We start from the raw sequence: 16,807 nt of genomic DNA, 5'->3' as shown, positions 1-16,807 counted from the left end.
TGGGCCGGCCCAGGGCCCGCCCCATCCGCCGCTGCCGCGGCGGTGAGGGGAGTCTCGTCTGCGAGCGGCGGCCGGGCGATGTCGGCGCTGGAGTGGTTCGCCCACAAGCCCCTGGGCGACGGCATCTTCTGGATCCAAGAGCGCTTCTATGAGTCGGGCAACCGGGCCAACATCTGGCTGGTGCGGGGCTCGCAGCGGGACGTGGTGATCGACGCGGGGCTGGGGCTGCGCAGCCTGCCCGACTACCTGCGGGACGCCGGCCTGCTGCCGCCGGCCGAAGGGCCCGGCCCGCGGCCGCTGCTGGCCGTGGCCACCCACGTTCACTTCGACCACTCGGGAGGACTGCAGCACTTCGAGGAGGTGGCGGTGCACAGCGCCGAGGCGGCGGCCCTGCTCCGCGGCGACAACTACGAGGCCGTCACCTGGCTGTGGGAGCGGGAGGTGGCGCGGCCGCCGCGGCCCGGCTGGCGGGCCCGGCAGTTCCGCGTCCCCCCGGTGCGGCCCACCCGCCTGCTGCAGGAGGGTGAGTGGGGCAGGAGAAGGGGCTGGCGGGTGAAAGCTGCGTTTCGGTGATGAAAGTACGAACGGGAATCGAGAAACGTGCTTAAAACACCCTCTGCTTGCCTGATCTCTGTGCCTGTTCGCGCGGGATTTTTTTTTTCCTTAGAATCATAGTGATTAGAAAGTGAGTGACGGACTAATCGAGCACTACAGGTTTAGCCTGAGGCTTCTAACAGTATGTCAGTCGGTTCGGGCCTCCGGTCACCCTTATTATTTTTGGTGTCCCTGCCCTGGCGGTGAGGTTGGAACTAGGTGGTCTTTAAGGACACCGGCCCGGGTTGCCCAGAGGAGCTGTGGCTGCCCCATCCCTGGAGGGGTTCAAGGCCGGGTTGGACGGGGCTTGGAGCAACCTGGGCTGGTGGGAGGTGTCCCTGCCCAGGGCAGGGGGTTGGAACTAGGTGATCTTTACAGTCCCTTCCAATCCAAACCGTTCTATGATTCTATGATTTTTAAACTGTCAAGGCACAGCAGTGTAAAGAACAAAGCCATTTATTGAAATACCTACTGCAGTGAATACGGATTTTGGTTTACAGAGTTCACATCAGTGTGACATGGCAGGCAAAAAAAATACCGTTTCTTCTCTTATGGATAACAGTGACGGGTTATTTTGGCAGCAAACCCCCCAGCTGTACAATACGGTGAAGCAGAAGTTAAAGGGTAGCTGTCTGACAGACAGGTGACACCTTTTGCAGGGGACTTAGTCTCTTCTTGGCTCTATTAGGCCATCCCACATAGGTGCTTGGAAAAGCAGAACTGAACTGTGTGAAGGCTTCAGAGAAGATTAATTAATTACAATCATAGATTCATAAAATGGTTTAGGTTGGAAGAGACCGTAAAGCTCACCTAGTTCCAACCCCCTGCTATGGGGAGGGACACCTCCCACTGGACCAGGTTCCTCAGCGCCCCATCCAGATCTGATGTGACTGTAGGCAATCAACAGGAGTTTGTTTGTCTTTAAAAATTAAAAAAATAATATTGTAAAAGAACAAGCACACTCGCTGTCAAAGTCACGTTAGAGTTTCGAAGTTAACGTTCATTGAGACATACTGCGTGGAAGTGGCATGTCATCTCTGTGCATGTGTCATTGCTGTGGGGTGAGGTTATCCAGTAATGCTGAAAATACAGAGTACGGCATATTCTCTTGCAGGCCAAAACCACAGCTTTTATTTGCACATTGTTTACTTCATTTGTTGAGTTTAGTTTTTGCATTACCTTAAGCTTATCAGCTCTTCCAAGCACTTCTAATTTTGGCTGTTGTAGCTAAAATTGCATCTACTTGTATTGTGCCTTACCATTTACTGTTTTCCTTGTCACTTTTATCTTCTAAGACTCACAGTTCCCTTCAGCTGTCCCAGTCCTTTTATTTCTTAAATTCTGCACATTTCTCCTTTAAATTTTGGATGCCATATTCTGTTTCTTTGTACTCTTTTTAGTGCCAGGAGCAGTTTGAAACCCATGGGAATATTTTCCTTCAGCCACTTCACCACTGAAACACCACCACTGTTGTTTCATTCACCAAAATAGGCATTTTTCTGCACCATCAACTCAAGTTTATTGCTTTCTCCTACCAAGGCTTCCCAACATTTCCCTGAAAGAGAATTTTGCTAAAAAATTCTCTCTGATAATTTTGAAACTAGCTGCTTCTGCAAACGTAGGGGTCCGTTCCCCTGTTGGGTACAGCATGGTCAGATGTTAGTTCTTCGGTGACTTCCAAATGCTGTTCTATCATTTTCAGTAATCCTTTTCAGTTGAGTACCAGAGGTCCTATCACAAAAGGTGTGCCTTTCAACAGTTAAGTGCCTTTAGGCTTGCTGAGTCTTACTAAATTTGTGGCATGCTTGTCTCTGGTGTTAGACAGATCTGTAACTTTCTGATTGCTAAAACACTAGAGGTTTGGTAACTTTTTCTTGTTCTCCTTGGAACTTGAAATGCATATTACATTTTTAAGCATTGTTTTGTGATGTTACTGGATGTTATTTCTTTTAGAACTGTTTCATACAGTCGTTAAGCAGCTGCTTCTGAGAAGGGTGCTTATATGTTGGTCTTCTTTCCCTACACAGCCCTAAAGTTTACTTATTTACCACCTGTAAATTAATGGGGTTTGCACATTTTTAATTAGGTGGCATTACAATTTAAAATCAACAGCAGATTTATTTGGCCTGTTCTCCATCCCTAGACTGACTTTCTGCTGAAAGTACCAGTTCAGTGCTTAGTACAATGAAAAGGTATTCACATTTAAGCTGGCAAAAAAAAAATGGCCTTATGTTAAGAATGTTCTATTTTTGTACATCTGCTTGAATGAGATGACGAAAATATGTGTAGGCTGCTCCTGATTCTCCTCCAGCAATTTATGTTCTGTCATTTTGTTAAAGGAGAAGCCACTGACCGAGCATTCACACACAGTCAAGGACTTGCGCACACACCACCCGAGTCTGTCACTGCCGCGACCAGGGTCCCTTCGCTGTGAAGCCAACGGGTTCCCCTTCCCACTCCCCACACACACACGCTCTTACTCTCGGGCGTGCTCCCTCCTTCTTCAGGCTCCACCCCAGTTTTCTCGCAGCAGAGTCTCAGGCATCAGGTTTTATAAAAATACGTAATTTAACAGAAAGGTACAGCGGCAGGGTCAGCTAGGGCTGGATGCCTTCGAAAAGTGAGGGATGTTGAACAAAGAAACCCCTGGACAATTACACCCATGCGATCTCTACACCTGCCTCTCACGTGCTGTTCACCCGTTTTTTAGTCCAGTGGTGATTTTCGATCTGGTGTCTGGTAACATCTTCTTGGATTCCTTTTCTGTGTCTAGGCGGGCTGAACATTGACTGCTCTTACCTTGTTGATTTGCAGCCTCTGCTGACAGTTGTAGCCTCCTTATCTTCTGGTTTACGCTTCTTGTGCACCTGCACTCGCTGGCAGAACGTGGGGAACTGAAAAGTCACAGACTTGGGGAAAACAACACCAAAACATCAGTGTGTTATCGACATTTTTCTTAGACACCTGCTAGGAAAATTACTAAGAAAATTAACAGCCTAAAGGCTTCAGCGAATCTAGCTACTCATGCCAAGTAAAGCTAAGCAAACAGCATAAATCACACCATATTATAACCCTAAGTGATTTATTCTAATTAAAACTTATTATTTAAGCTAAAAAACTAGCATCTCTCAACAATTTTGCCTTTCAAAGTAGCAGCAGTGGAATTATAGACTAATTAAGTGGAGGTAAAATTATAATTAATTGTGAAATACTTAATTTGCAGGAGACCTGGATTATATGTGTTCTGTTTGTTTCCTGCTTTATTTTCTGTAACACATTTCTTTTCACATTGTTTAGTTTATTGGGGTGGGAATAGATGCAATTAATACAACCCGTGTTAACTATTACTAACACTGGAAAATACATTAATGTCAGGTGTATTTCGGATGCCTTTTTGGCACACAGCAAGAAAATAAATGTCCTGCTCCCATTATTGTGGATATATATAATATGTACAAACTCTCAGCACATGGGTAGGTCGTACGCTTTCTGTGGTGTTCAATATACACGATAAATGCGTATGTTCTCCTGTAACACATCTGTTTGCAGGGGATGTGATCAGCCTCGGAGACCGACAGCTTACTGTCATGCACATGCCTGGTCATTCAAGAGGCAGTATTTGCTTACACGACAAAGACCGGAAGATTTTGTTCAGCGGAGACGTGGTGTACGATGGATCCATGATTGACTGGCTTCCCTACAGCAGAGTAAGTGACTACGTTGCAAGCTGCCAGCGCCTCATGGAGTTGGTGGACAGAGGTCTCGTGGAGAAGGTACTGCCTGGGCACTTTAACATATTTGGGGCAGAAAGGCTGTATCGGTTAGCTTCCAACTACATTGCACAAGCTGGAGTTTGTCACAAGGTTTCTACTTGTGCCATGAGATCCCTGGCAAGCATAGCACTTCGCATTACAAATTCGAGAGTCACTTCGTAGTGACTACATTTTGTGTTATCTATTCCCTGCTGAAAACCCAAATGGCTTGTGAAAGGACTGATAGAAGCAAAAGCAGTATGCATTAGTAAAGAGCTGGCAAATTAATACAGATGAGCTGCAAAAATCTTGCCTATTTTTGCCTACTTTATTCCTATTTTTGTAAAAAGTATGTAAGCTAGTAGCTTTAGCCAAAGCTACCTTTTTTCTTTTTATTTTTTTCAAGGCATGTTTGCACATGTATTGTGATTGAAATATATTGTTTTATTTTTGTTACGATTCTGATAGATGCATATATGCCAAAATGAGAGGTTTTACATTCATGCCTGAAACCTTGTTGATGTAGCACTAGGTTTGTGACTGTTCACTCAACTCCTGCTCAGGTTTTGGCCTAAGACGGCTCTTTGAGACCAGCACCGTTAGGTCAAAGCAAGAGCAAGACCTCCGCAGGACTCAGTGGGCAGAATGCGGTGAGGGCTATTCTGCAGCCGTTGTCACCTGCTGTGTAGTGGCTGCTGCAGCCATCATCATCACCTGCATCTTTGCCAAGTAGCTGTCTGGCAGTTTCTTTAGAATCTACTAACACATGGAAATGCTACAGACCAAACTTCCGAGCTGGAAGGTACAGATACATTGGCTTACTGAAAAAGCTTTTGTTGCGGGTCCAACAGCAGATGGAGTGTTGAGCCCTTTTGTGCTTCCTGGTGTGGTACAGGGGACGCCTGCACCATGACAGACGAGCAAGAATGAGCACTCTCACCGTCGGCTAGGGAACTATTCTGCTTATGGGCGTGTGAATTAGGATTAGAGAATGTATGAACTAATGAATTAATGTGTTAGACTAGTCCGTACAATGTGGATTGAGCCCTTGCTTGATGTCGTTTTTTTTTCTGAGCTCATAAAAGAAATTTTTATTTACAGAATATGTTCTGAAAATTTGAGAGAACTGGTCTGTGACAAGCTTTAAGGTTTTATTTGCGTTTAAGAGTATTTTTATGTGACTGGATTGTAACTCGGTTGTTACTGCTCTGTGGCAGGGGAAGGATGGAGGCTTTAACGTTACCTTGCCCTGCTGCAGGTGCTGGATTAAACAGCTGGTACGCTTGTTACCACAAAGTGAATGTAACTTGAGCTGTTCACTGTGTGCTTATGAGGTGTTTGATGCATATGTTTTTTATGAAAAGTAAAGTGCATTGCATCTGACTCTGTTACAAAAAAAGTTGAATATGTTGAGAAATGCTAAATGACATTGTAACCTGCTTACAAAAATTGAATGTGTGATGTTTAAAAACTGTTGAAATGATTAGAGTTTGTGTAATTATTCTAACAGTCTGTATATATTTAACTTTTTTAAAAGGACACTGTCTGATGATATTTTCGTATATAGACATACATACTTTCCTAAAAAGAGTGCAAATGTTTTTCCCAAATTTTATTGGAGTTTAACCGTATTTGTTTGGCTTCCACTTCAGGGGGAAGCTTTTCCCACCCCTCTCATCATACCCCACAGAAAGGGAGCCCAAAGTTTGGGCTCTGTCTAAGGCATGGGGGAGTGGAAGTCTTCTCAATAGGTGTAAGAGCTGGTGAAAAAAACAGCTGCAAAATAAAAAAGCATCTCTGTCTAAAAATTATGCAAGGTTATGTAATACTTTCCTCCTTTCACAGATGTCATGGTTTAGGCCGGGCTGGCCACTAAATAAACAACAGAGTGGCCCTCTCCCTTACCGTATAATAATTTTCATTATTTTCTTACCTTTCTTAAAAACTACTTCTGCTGTATTACCCCATACAGTGATGTCAATGTATCATGGGTGATCGGGAGCTCCACCCTTCTCCAGTGCAGTCTGGATCAGTCCATGGCAAATAGGGCTGTGTTTCCACCCCTGGGGCAGTCATTGAATCATAGAATGGTTTGGATTGGAAGGGACTGTAAAGATCATCTAGTTCCAACTCCCTGCCCTGGGCAGGGACACCTCCCACCAGCCCAGGTTGCTCCAAGCCCCATCCAGCCTGGCCTTGAGCCCCTCCAGGGATGGGGAAGCCACAGCTCCTCTGGGCAACTTGAGCCAGGGTCTTATGCCCTCCCAAGAAAGAATTTCTTGCTAGTATCTAATCTAAATCTACCCTCTTCCAGTTTAAAACCGTTACCCCTCGTCCTATCATTACAATCCTTGATCCAGAGTCCCTCCTCAGCTTTTCTGTAGACCCCCTGTACGTACTGGAAGGCTGCTATAAGGTCTCCTCGGAGCCTTCTCTTCTCCAGCCTGAACAAGCACAACTCTTTCAGCCTGTCCTCATAGCAGAGGGGCTCCAGCCCTCGCAGCATCTTTGTGGCCCTCCACTGGACTTGTTCCAACAGGTCCATGTTCTTCTTGTTGCTGAGGACTCCAGAGCTGCACGCAGTACTCCAGGTGTACTGGACACCTCTCCAGGTGAAAGCAAACTGTGGCCTTCACTCTGCTGCCAAAAGAATAGAGAAAAATACATTAGCAGTGTCAGTTGTGGCATACCACTTGTCTGCCTTTGACTCCAGTTCATAGTGAAGTTGTAGCATGTCTGGTACAGCAATGCTCAGCAGTGGTGGTGTGACTCCATTCAGGCCACGATAGTCTACTGTTACTCTCCAGTCTCCATCAGATTTTCGCACTGGCCATACAGGGCTGTTGAAGGGGAGCGAGTCTTGCTGATCACTCCCTGGCTCTCCAGCCGACGAACCAGGTTCTGGATGGGAATCAGGAGTCTCAGTTGGAGCAGTATTGTCATCCATGCACTGTTGTAGTAGCAATTGGCACCTGCTGTTCTTCAGCCCTCAGCAGCCCCACAGCAGAAGTGTCCTCTGAAAGACCAGGCAGGGTAATGTGCTCAGTCTCTGTGGCTGCGGTACCAAAGGCCCACCGATACCCTTTTGGGTCCTTAAATGCCCTCTCCTCAGGGGGTCCATGCCAAGGATGCACGGAGCATTTGGGCCAGTCACAATGGGGTGCTTCTCCCATTTATTCCCAGTTAGGTTCACTTCAGCATCCAATACAGTCAGTTCCTGAGATCCGCCCGTCACTCCAGTGATGGATTCTGCCCCTCTATGATCACAGCAGGGTACACTGTGTACCGGTGTCCACCAGGGCTTTAGACTTTTGTGGCTTTAATGTGCCAGGCCTTCGAATCCACACAGTCTATAAACTCGGTTGTCCTTCTCCTTCACCTGGCCAAAGGCAGGGCCCCTCTAATATTGAGCATAGTACCCATGATTAACAGATGGGTTCACTTGGCTCGTGTAGCTATCAAAATTTGGGTTAGTTCTTGGACCAGAGAACCGCTTACCGAAGACTGCAGCAGCCATCCTCCCAGAAAAACTCTTTCTTCTATTTGTTTCACTTTGCAAGTTGTGTACTCATGCCTGTGAGTCAGCGGTAGGTTGTCCATCCCACTTCCTCATGTCCTCATCATGGTTGTGGAGGTAAAACCACAGGGTACCTCGTCGCATGTTCCATCTCTCTTGAGCTGTTCTCCTAGGAGGGCTCTCCTGACACCTGCAATGTGCGTCCACGCAGAGGAAGAGTGGGATCTTGTCTCCATCCTGGACAGTTTATCAGTTTTTCAAATAATTTCTTGGATTTCTCAGCCATTTTCAGATATTTCTCCACAGCCACAGCAGTGAAGGGGCGAGAGAGGCTGTCTTTGTACTCTGTTAGCCACTTTCATTTACAGTTGGTGTGTCGGCATCAGATCCTCCCCAGACCACTGCTGACAATGTGTGGGAATACATCAGTGGTGCACTCTGCACAAACTTCTGCAACGTAAGTCGTTGGCATGGCATTTCGTCAGGGTCTACTTTCACTCACCAGTCACCATAAATCACCTCTTGCACAGACAGTTTTCTTAGGTACTTAATACCTTTCTCTATGGTGGTCCATTTGCTCGGGTGGCATTCGATATTGTCCTTAAAGTCAGCCCTTTCAGGCTGACGAGAGTTGCCTCCAGGGACTGAGAGTTTTTTGGCTTTCTCCCAAGCACCTTATCAATGCTTCCATCTCTGGCCAGGTTTCCCAACTGCCTGGCTTCTCTACTGTCTAAGTCTATGGTATTGTCCCCATTATCCCAGCGCCAGAGCAACCAGCTGGTAAGTGTCTCACCTTCACGATGGCTAAAGGCATGCCCATTCAAAAGAAAAGATATCCTCCATCATTTGTGTTTAAAGCTGTGCTCAGTATCAGCTACAAGATCCTTAAATACCCAGATCAGTGTCAAAATGCCCTGTTAAGCCATGCTTAAGTCCATGAAGTATATGTAGGTACAGCAATTGCCTGGGTTTTTTTCCTTGACCAAAATTTAGGGAATAATTTCCTAGGTAAGAAGTGAGCTTTATATGAACATAGCCCGAAATGGGATGTGTTAGTAAACTGCTGCTATAATTTAGTAGAAAGTAGGTTTTGAAGGCCTTGAAATATTTTTGTATTGTAAGAAATTCACTACTAGGTAAATGGTATGTCTTAAGCATAAACAACTGGCTCTGACTATTTTTGTTAGGAATTACCAAGTTTTAGTCATAAGAGTTTGACAGTGTCCCTTTAACACTACTTGGATTAAATATTTAAAACATACATTGTAAGTTTAAATATTGCAACATCTTGGGCATTCAAAACTGTGTTGATTTTTTTGTAAAATCTAAATGTATGTTAATGCAGTTTTTGTTAGACTGGAAAATTAACAAAAAAATCAGACGAGAAGTTTTGCTATGTAATCTGTCAAGATGTTTGTGATGTTAAACATCAATTTACACATCAAAAAGCAATTTAATCATAGATAACCATAATAAAAATGTTTTAATCCTGTGCAGTCCAGTCATAATTTCTAGGTATTTTTTAAAAGCAGCACTTTTTTATTCTAAATGAAATGTAAAATCCTTAGCAGTTGCTAGCAGTCTTTTTCTGAGGAAGGGACTGCATTAGAAACATTTATATATCATAGACTAATGCTGCAAAGCTTGTATAAAACTGTAAGTGGGTACTTCTTGGAAAAAAACCCCACATTTTAACAGAAATCAGAATTAGGTTTTCAATGGAATTTGCACACAGAAAGCATGGATGTGATGAAAGCATATATTTGGGGGTCAGTTTCAGTTTGTGGTGATGTAGATTATTATTTCCACACAGGCAGTAGCTAATGACAGCTGTTTACTGTACTTGAAACAAAAATGGTCACACAGCTTTTGTTCAGCACGTAACTGGAGCTTGAAATAATGCCTAGAATACTTGCTGTCTCATTTCTAATAAAATATAGGACTCCTTATTAACCGATAAACTGTAGAAGTTCCATGGAAATTAGTCCGTGAATAACAAAAGCAGCTGCTGTCATGAAAACCAGCAGAAAATAAATGTGCCTGTATAAAGCCAAGAATAAATGAAGATAGAGAGATGCACCTGTTCCTTTAAAGATAAAGATGGGCTTCCTTCCAGACAGCTGATAACTGGACTGCAGGGACACGTGGTTGTTCAGTTAATACAGTGCTTTTGTTTTCCTTCCAGGAGTTCCAGTGTCAAGTGCAGTCTTCAAGTCAATCTCTTTCCAGTTATCACAAATACAATCTTATTTTCAAAACTATTTTACCTTGTTAAATTTTGAATTTTATGGGGTGATGAGGACAGAATTTGAAGTCAAATATAGGTAGAAATAAGATGATTTTATGAGGAAAATTAATGAATTGTAAGTAATTATGAGGGAAATAAGGCAATTAAAATAATTAAAAATATTACAATGTTGGTTTTATCTAAAGAATAAAAAATACTAGCATGGCAGCAGACAGCTGGGAAGCTCCGTGTCTCAGATTAGTTTATTGGGGTCCACAACACGGCCCTCTTCCTCTGTCATTTTTGGTGATGCAGAGGAGTTTTTTATCATACAAGCTAACAATCAGGACTAACCCAGCTGATCGGGTGTCATCAGTTCAGAGCGCTGTACAGCGGTGTATCAATGATTCCCCATTACACATCTAGGAACAAGGTAACTTGTAGTGGAAGTAAGACACCTCAGATTGGCGTTTATAAAATGTGGCAACACACAACTTCCACTCTGTGTCTAACAAAGGATGGGCAGAGCCTTTCTCTGTTGTCTGGGGTCAGTAATAAGTTCAGATGCACATCAAGAGTTAGCGGCACCCCAGCACAGGACACAAAGATTTTGGTGACCCAGTTACAAGCATTTTACCTCCTGTCCTGCACCTGTCCTGTTTGAAGCAGGAGCACTAGGAACTCAAGGTGTAAGCAAAATCCATCACTCTCACCTATCCTTTCTCAATAAACGGGTCTGACAATGAGTTGGAAAAAGTTTGTTACATGTACTGTGAAAATCATCATATTTGACATCAAGTTTGATATGGTAAATTTTCCTAGCAACAAGAATGAATTTTCTTCATTGGCATTCAGCAGATAAGGGGATAGGTTTGGTTTGCAGATCAGAAATTGAATGCTTTACTGCACTTCTTTACAGACAAGTATGAAACAGAAGGCAAAGAAAGGCCATCTTGAGGTCACCTAGCACCATCTTCATGCAGAGAAGCAGAATGTTTCCTTAAAACTAGAGGTTCCCAAGTCTACCTGCCCCACTTTTTCTGCTTTCCATCACTTTTTCACTTTCTAGTGCCTCAACTGCCTCATGTTTCTGGCCTGCTACCAGCTTTTTCCTTCATCCCACATCCTCTGCTGCTGCTTTCTCTCACATACCAACTTCTGTCTGTGCCTCCCCATGAGTTCCCCCACCTTTTCTCCCCTCTCCCTCACCCTGAGAAATGGCCTCTTTTCCTTCACAATATCTGAAATCCACCATCTAGAGCACTGTGTCTGGAGCCCAAGATAAGAAACACAACAGAGAAAGGGTAGCCCTGTGGCTCAGCGTCAGCCATACAGGTCATTCCACAATGCCTTATTGCTTACTGATCGACTTAAGACTTCTCTTCACCTTCAGTCCAAATTATCCTTTTGTGCAAACTAAGCTGTTACAATTGGATGCAGTGTCCTCGTAACATCTTTTTACATAGCAGAAAACTTACCAGTCAGCTACCATAAGCTTGAAAACATGATGTATAGGGAAAGACTTAATTCCTTTGGTTTTTTCCTTCAAAAGCTTTCCAGTTTCTTTATTCCTCTCTTAAAGTACGCCCTGCAAAGCTGTATGCCACTCAAGTTTTGCCAGCGTCAAGCAGAATAGAACAAGCTCATCCTTGCCTTACATGTTTGCACTCTTCCTAATACATCACTGATTCATATTCCTATTTCTGGTCCCTTGTAATCTCCAAGTTCTGTTCTGTAATAATATTTTCTATGCAGTTACTTCCCATCTTGCTTTTCTGCACTGGAGTTTTCTCCTGTGAAATAAAGCACTGTCAACTTGCCTTCATTCCGTTTCATATCACTGATTCCAGACCACCTCGTCAGTTTGTCAAAATAATTTTGAATTCTGGTCCTGTCTTTCATCATGCTTGTAAGTCCTCTAGCCTCTGCATGGAGGGTATACACAGTTGTCCTCCTTACAGCTGCGGAGTTTGAGGAGGCTACTTTAGCCACAGTAAGTAAGAACAGCCTTCAGGCTGCCTGATACCTTTCTTTCACTACTCATTCATCTCATATTCACTCCGTATTTTGCTCACGTAGAAAGGATTTCTTCATGGCAATTGGTGTTTTAGTTCGTTCTTTGGCACTTTGCATTTAAGTTTTAAAATGTAAAATTCTATTTTTCTTTCTGCTGTGCATGCAATCTGATTGCAGTTTCTTACCAGTCACATACAATTTTTATTTACAGCAGCTACGAATGTGTTGCTTTATTTTAGTCATGTTGAACTACACCGTGTGTTTCACAAGAGATGCTACATTGTGAGGCAGCTATCTCAGAGGAGCAAGGGGTCTTTAAAATTGTCTTTCTAATACACATGGAAATGAAACAGTCATTTAAATTACTTCAGTACTACAGCATCTCATTTTATTTTTACCTCAGTGAACATCTCTATTTGTCACCATGTCACTACAAAAGAAACATGTTGCTGCTAAAGAAAACATTCCCAGGGACAGGGCAAAAAAGCATCCTTACTGTTAAATCCTAGACTGTAGGATGCTATACAGCAGAGCTCAGGATAAGCTTTAGAACAAACACTGTTAAAACGTATGTTAACACCTTACCTTTTAAGAGCGGGTATCTGTAGCCGAAGAAAACTAAAAATGGAGATCTGTTAGGAAAGAGGGAAGGAGATAAGGGTGGAAAAATGCATGTCAAAGGAGGAATTATCAATATTTAACTTTTAAAATCTAGATGTAAGAATTTAACCAACACTTTCAAGTTATTATTTATAATTAATGCATGTATTACTGAAATCATTAAGCAGTAACTTGTATCTAAAAATTCAACCAGATTTCACCCAAAACTAATTCTTCTTCAATCCCCTCATTTCCAAATTGAATTCGGAAGCACAGGAGCAGATAAAATTGAAAAGGTTAGGTTTTATTTTAAATTTAACATTATTTGAAGCTAAATATTACATTGGGGTTTTGCTGGTAAAAACATGCTAGGTTATATTTACACTGCACGCACTTGTGCAGCACATGGATATCCAAACTAGTCAGAAAGCAGCCTAGTCCTCTGAGGTGCGTAATTAGCCCAGAAAACTAGTGTGATGTTAAATCACTTTACTACTAGCCTATACAGTACCACCATGTTGCCTTGTGTAATCACACCTCAGTCAGTTAATGCTCCTTCAGAGTACACACAGGCGGAATACCCTTTCTCTGCTCCTCTCCTACATTCCTGCGTAAAGACAATAAAAATCATGATGGTCAGCCTACCCGCCTGCGGTGTGGAGGTGCGGTGAGTCTGGGCAGTGCAGGCTGGGCTGGACGAGCAGCAGCTGTAGACTTCCCACCTGGTGCTCCATCAGGGCAGGGGCAGAGCTGTGATGGTTTGCTGTCCTGAGGGGAGGAACGCATAGGAAGCTGCCTACTCCTTTAGAAATTTTTTGGATTAATTTTATTGACAAAGCAGCTTGTTGCTTTACAGCAGAAGGTTCTGATACTTGATCTTATTTTCAACAGCCACAATGAGGTTTGTAATGTCCTGGACCCTCAAATTCAGCTTGTGACAAGGGAACCATGTACAGTGGTTTCAAATACTAATGAAATTAGGAATAGAAAAGGCAACATACTCACTCAAAGGGAAGATACGGCTGGCAGACAGCCCCACGAATGGCTTTCATGTAGCAACAGATGGGTTTGAAAAAGAATTAGAAGCTGAAGATACAGCCAATAATAAAGCCTACAAGTGCAGGCCACAAATAAACAATTATTTTCCTTATTAAGCTGGCAATACCTAGGTGTGAGGAACATGCTAGTGATATTCTAGTTTATCCACTCTAATCATAAGAGGTAGTTTTAGAAGGGGTTTTGCCAGCTCTGAAAACGTAAGGGTTTGCATGTCACAGCTACCATACCCAAAATCAAGTATTTATTTTTAGCTATTATATTTTGAGCCTGTCTTTTCAGTTTTGAATTCCTGGCATCTCCATTTCATGCGCAATACGAGCACTGCTTCCAGCTTTACTAAATTTACAAACAGTGGCATTTTGGTTTCCGGAGCAGAGCTTTTGCCATAGCATCCCATTAAGAACAGCACCAGCTGCACTGGGAATCTGCTTGGAGATCTTCTGCCCTAAAGATCTTACAGTTCAGTGCAAAGCATAACAACATCACTACGAACACCAACGGCTGTAAATGGTATGATGGTAAGACATTCTCCCTTCCTACACTTGCAAATGAGACTGGTTGGGAATCATCAAATTTAGAGGCAGAGAACATAGGGGTGCATTTATTCCTGTGGATTTTGTAGACCCTAATTGTCCTTATTTTTTCAAGCCCACCTTCACTGGTCACCTAACCAGGTTAGGCATAGGAAGTGGTTACAACAGACCTGGCTGTGTGCTCCCATCTGGAAATACCGTGGTGGAACAGCGCAAGAGCGAGGAGTCCTACCTCCACCACCTGAAACCACTGCGGGAGGTTTTGCTCTCACTCGTTCAGTGAAGCACATATGCACCTACAGGCAGAATTCACACTGCCAGCAACCTTCTATTGGCGGTAGGAAACACAAGGAGAGCCGCATGTGTGTTGGGTAACTAAAGGCTAGAGGAAAGTGCGTAGTCTGCTGTGCATTTCTTCTCATTAAAGTAATGACAAACTCCTTGGCCTTGGAAGCAACACGGCAATTTTCTGGCTCATCTGCTAAGTTTAGAAACAGAGACCTGAACATGGATCTCCAGTTCCTGGAAGCATACTCAGAGGTCATTCAGGTATTTGAGTATACCTGCCAGGTAGTAGTGTGGACAGGAGTGCTCTACAAGAGTGGACAAGCTAGAAGCCAAGGACAACTGCAACACAAGCAGGGATAGCAACCTCCCCACAGAGTGCAGGCAAGGTGACAGTAACCGGACCTGTCAGCAGCCCAGCGACTGCTGGACAACTGCAAGCTGATGACTCAAGTTCAAGGCCAGGCCACAAAGTCCAGTCTGAGCTCCAGCACCAACATGCAGAGGGGATGCAGGCTGGAGTCCCAGGGGAGAGATGGCGATTCAGGGCTGCTGGTGCAGTCAGGACCATGACCCTTCCTCCCCCAAGCTCCAGGTGAGCATTCTCACCACTCAGTTAATGCTCTCCTTTTATCTCTGTCCATGTAAATATGTTGTATGAAGCACAAAACATTATTTTGTCGGTATATTTGCTTGTTTGTTTACTACATTGCCTTGACGTGACCAGCACGGATGGCCTGCAGAGCTACCAGCTCCTAGTTCTGAGACCTGCATTCAGGACCTGTACTCCACTCCTGGCTTCAAATGGGGGAAAAAAAAAAACAGATTTGAAAGCAAACATGCAATTGCTTAGATGAATGCATCTACTTGCAGACACATTCAAACAGCAAGGAGTGAAATGAAAAACCTCTAATCAAAAATCTCACTACAGCACAGCTTCAGTCAAACCTGCCAGTAATTTATGCTTTTAGTTACAAAGCTACCATCTGTTAACAGAGGTCAATTACAAACATTTTACAGTGCCTCTGCTTACTTGATCTGTGGACCAGAATTAATATGGACAGATAAACAAGCCTCATCTCTGCTTGACTTTGTTCAGGAAGAACCTGTCTTGAGCACACCTACTGATTCCAGCTGTTCAGATCCAACAGGGCATAGTCATAGTCAGGGTCAAGCTGCTACTGGTTTATTACTGGAAAACCACATGCTTGCAGCTGTAAAACACCTTCAAGACATGCTGCCAGTCCTGAAGGCAGCAGGACTGAAATGCCTGAAGGCATTTTTAAACTGCCTTGGCGTTTTCAGTGAATTTAGCTAGAATGCTCAAGACAGTATTAGGAAAGATTTGAACATCCACCTGGTGCACCTAGTAACACTGGACTGTGCTGTTTCAGCATTGGTCATAAGAGCCTTGTCTGCTCATGGAATCCCAAGTGGCAAGACACAAGGGACATCTATTGTGTGACCAGAGCACCAAGGCAGTGCTCTTTCCAAGCCAATGTTTTCTTATCAGTGAGATGAGTACTGTCCCCACCCACAAAGTATGTAATGTTAGCTCATTCACTTGCCTGCAAAGCACATATAAATATTAAGGGCAATGAGAACTCAAACTAGACATTAAGGTCTTCAGTCTTCATGGAACACTGACTGCTTCCCCACAAAATTTTTAGGAAAGCAAAGTCAGTACACTAACAGAAAAGCTCAATACAAATGTTTCCAAATACTTTGAATATTATGTCTGTGAACACACTTATGAATCTCATCTGCCCTCATGCTTCTGAGCTGATGCTGAGCTCCCAGACCCCATCTTGAAGGTGCAACAAGTACCAATTCTCAGTTGACAGAGGCCACTTCTCCAAGGACGCTTCTCCAAAGCGCTGCCAACAGACGGGCGTGCCAACAGGCGCCGCCGTACCCGCTCCCCGGCTCCGGACGGCGGGGACGCCGCTTCACACAGCTGCTCCGCAACCCGCCGCTCGGTCACACTCAAGATGGCGCCGTCCCACCCAGCGGAGGAGGATGCGGGCAGGGCCTGGGGATGCGGGGCCCTTTCTGCCACAGCCATGGCACACCCAGAGGGGCGAGCAGAGACAGCCCACAGTCTCCGAGGCGCCCCAAGAGTCCGCCAGCCGTGCCAGGGCCGAACGAGACGGCGTAGCCCTCCACCATGGCAGCCAGCACCCCCCCTCACCTCTGCCCGCGCCGCGCAGCACTCTGGGTAGCA

At 44.3% G+C, this 16,807-nt stretch overlaps 1 protein-coding gene and 1 long non-coding RNA gene across 2 annotated transcripts; one reads left to right on the top strand and one right to left on the bottom strand.

Moving 5' to 3' along the window:
• The first annotated feature begins 2 nt into the window (after positions 1 to 2).
• Positions 3 to 6,991, top strand: MBLAC2 (metallo-beta-lactamase domain containing 2). Its single transcript, XM_074570867.1, has 2 exons — positions 3 to 523; positions 4,144 to 6,991. Exons 1-2 carry the CDS (start codon positions 79 to 81, stop codon positions 4,527 to 4,529), a joined length of 831 nt encoding a protein of 276 aa, XP_074426968.1. The 5' UTR covers positions 3 to 78; the 3' UTR covers positions 4,530 to 6,991.
• On the bottom strand, positions 4,802 to 16,806 carry LOC141736546 (uncharacterized). Its single transcript, XR_012584986.1, has 4 exons — positions 16,411 to 16,806; positions 13,352 to 13,474; positions 12,692 to 12,738; positions 4,802 to 6,986 (listed from the first exon to the last, which is right to left on the bottom strand). It is a non-coding gene; the product is annotated as an uncharacterized LOC141736546 (long non-coding RNA).
• Position 16,807: the final 1 nt, after the last annotated feature.

Source organism: Larus michahellis, chromosome Z, assembly GCF_964199755.1.
Source record: "Larus michahellis chromosome Z, bLarMic1.1, whole genome shotgun sequence".
In the NCBI taxonomy this organism is placed as follows: domain Eukaryota; kingdom Metazoa; phylum Chordata; class Aves; order Charadriiformes; family Laridae; genus Larus; species Larus michahellis.
Note: the sequence above shows the minus strand (reverse complement) of the source record. Positions and strands in the feature narration are given on the sequence as shown.

Excerpts from the sequence above, each read along its gene's own strand:
- MBLAC2 (XM_074570867.1), top strand. The coding sequence starts at position 79 with ATGTCGGCGCTGGAGTGGTTCGCCCACAAGCCCCTGGGCGACGGCATC. Across the intron at positions 524-4,143 it reads CACCCGCCTGCTGCAGGAGG|GGGATGTGATCAGCCTCGGA; the intron begins GTGAGTGGGGCA and ends ATCTGTTTGCAG.